Source organism: Seriola lalandi, unplaced genomic scaffold (assembly GCF_002814215.2).
Source record: "Seriola lalandi dorsalis isolate HSWRI2012SDOR001 ecotype SW California unplaced genomic scaffold, Sedor1 jcf7180002005102, whole genome shotgun sequence".
Lineage (NCBI taxonomy): Eukaryota > Metazoa > Chordata > Actinopteri > Carangiformes > Carangidae > Seriola > Seriola lalandi.
In genome coordinates, this window is record NW_019475756.1 from 178 (window position 1) to 1,408 (window position 1,231).

At 44.3% G+C, this 1,231-nt stretch overlaps 1 protein-coding gene across 1 annotated transcript; it reads left to right on the plus strand.

Moving 5' to 3' along the window:
- Positions 1–200: 200 nt before the first annotated feature.
- On the plus strand, positions 201–1,117 carry LOC111669690 (protein B4-like; the record flags this gene model as incomplete). Its single annotated transcript, XM_023426104.2, has 4 exons — positions 201–424; positions 530–786; positions 865–973; positions 1,062–1,117. Coding segments are annotated over exons 1-4 (516 nt in total), but the record flags the coding sequence as incomplete, so codon positions are not given.
- Positions 1,118–1,231: the final 114 nt, after the last annotated feature.

A 1,231-nucleotide genomic window follows, 5' to 3' on the forward strand; every position in this document is an offset into this window, starting at 1 on the left:
GATAAGAACAGGAAAGCCGGGTGGTTTAGTTTGTGCACCTTCCTTCAGCTTGGTTATTTTTAAACCACCGGTTCACACGGTAAAAGGTAACTAATGCCAGAAAAGTAGCAGCAGAAGTCGGATGCAGTCTTCCGCCATGATCCCCTGATGGCTTTAATTTACAACCCCTAATCAATTGCACCTGGTGTGATGTGATTCACCTGCTCTCAGTTTAGTGGAAGCAGCTGCATAAAGTGGGAGACAGGGCAAAAAGTGCATGTCGCGCATTTTTAGACTTTAGAGAGCCTGCTTTGTGTGTAGTGTTTGTTTTTTAATATTATATTCGCAGTAATGCCTCCTAAAAAGCAAGCAGCGGACTCTGCTGATCCGACTGTGTCATCCTCCAAAGATGCCCCAGTAGAAGAGAAAGCTGAGTCAAAATCAGGTCTGTGCGCAAACGCCGATAAATCGGAGAGAAGTTAATATTTTAAACTGTCCCAGTTCCCAAAGCCGTTGCGTGTTCAAAATGTATATATTGTTTGTTCCCTAGATGCTGCGGCCCTGCGCAAACTGGCAGCTCATCCATCCACAGCCATTATGGTGAAAGAGGCGCTTAAAGAGTTGGACTCACGCAAAGGGGTTTCATCCCAGGCGATACAGAACTATATTAAACAGAAATACCCCTCGGTGGATTTGGTTAGGTTGAAGCACTTGGTTCGTAGAGCCCTGAAAAAAGGAATCGAGAATGGCACGCTGGTGCGGCCTGCCAACTCCAGTGTCACTACAGGCGCCATGGGAAAATTTAGGGTAAGATATGAAATCTACAGCTCCACCTAAGGGGGTCGAATAACGTCATTAATCGGGCCTATTTTGTTTTGTCTTAAGCTTGCACCGAAAGTCAAGGAGCCAAAGCTTAAAACTGAGAACACAGATCCTAATGTGCAAAAAGCTCCAAAAGAAGCCAAGGATGGAGCCAAGAAGCCTTCAAATGCAGGTAAGAATAAAATGGTAAAATTGACCCAAACGGTCATTTAGGCCAATCTTACAGGTGTCTGTTTTTAATTGCTTGCAAATTCCTAAAGGTGCCAAAAAGAAGAAAGATGGGGTTAAGGAACAGGAACAGGCCAATTCACAGGAGGTGAGAATATTTTTATGCTTGGAGACTGGGGGGGTGTCAAGGGTTCATGTCCTCTGTATTTATCTGAGTTGCATTTTGTTTGTTTTTTTTCCTGTTGTAGGACTCAAAGCCTTC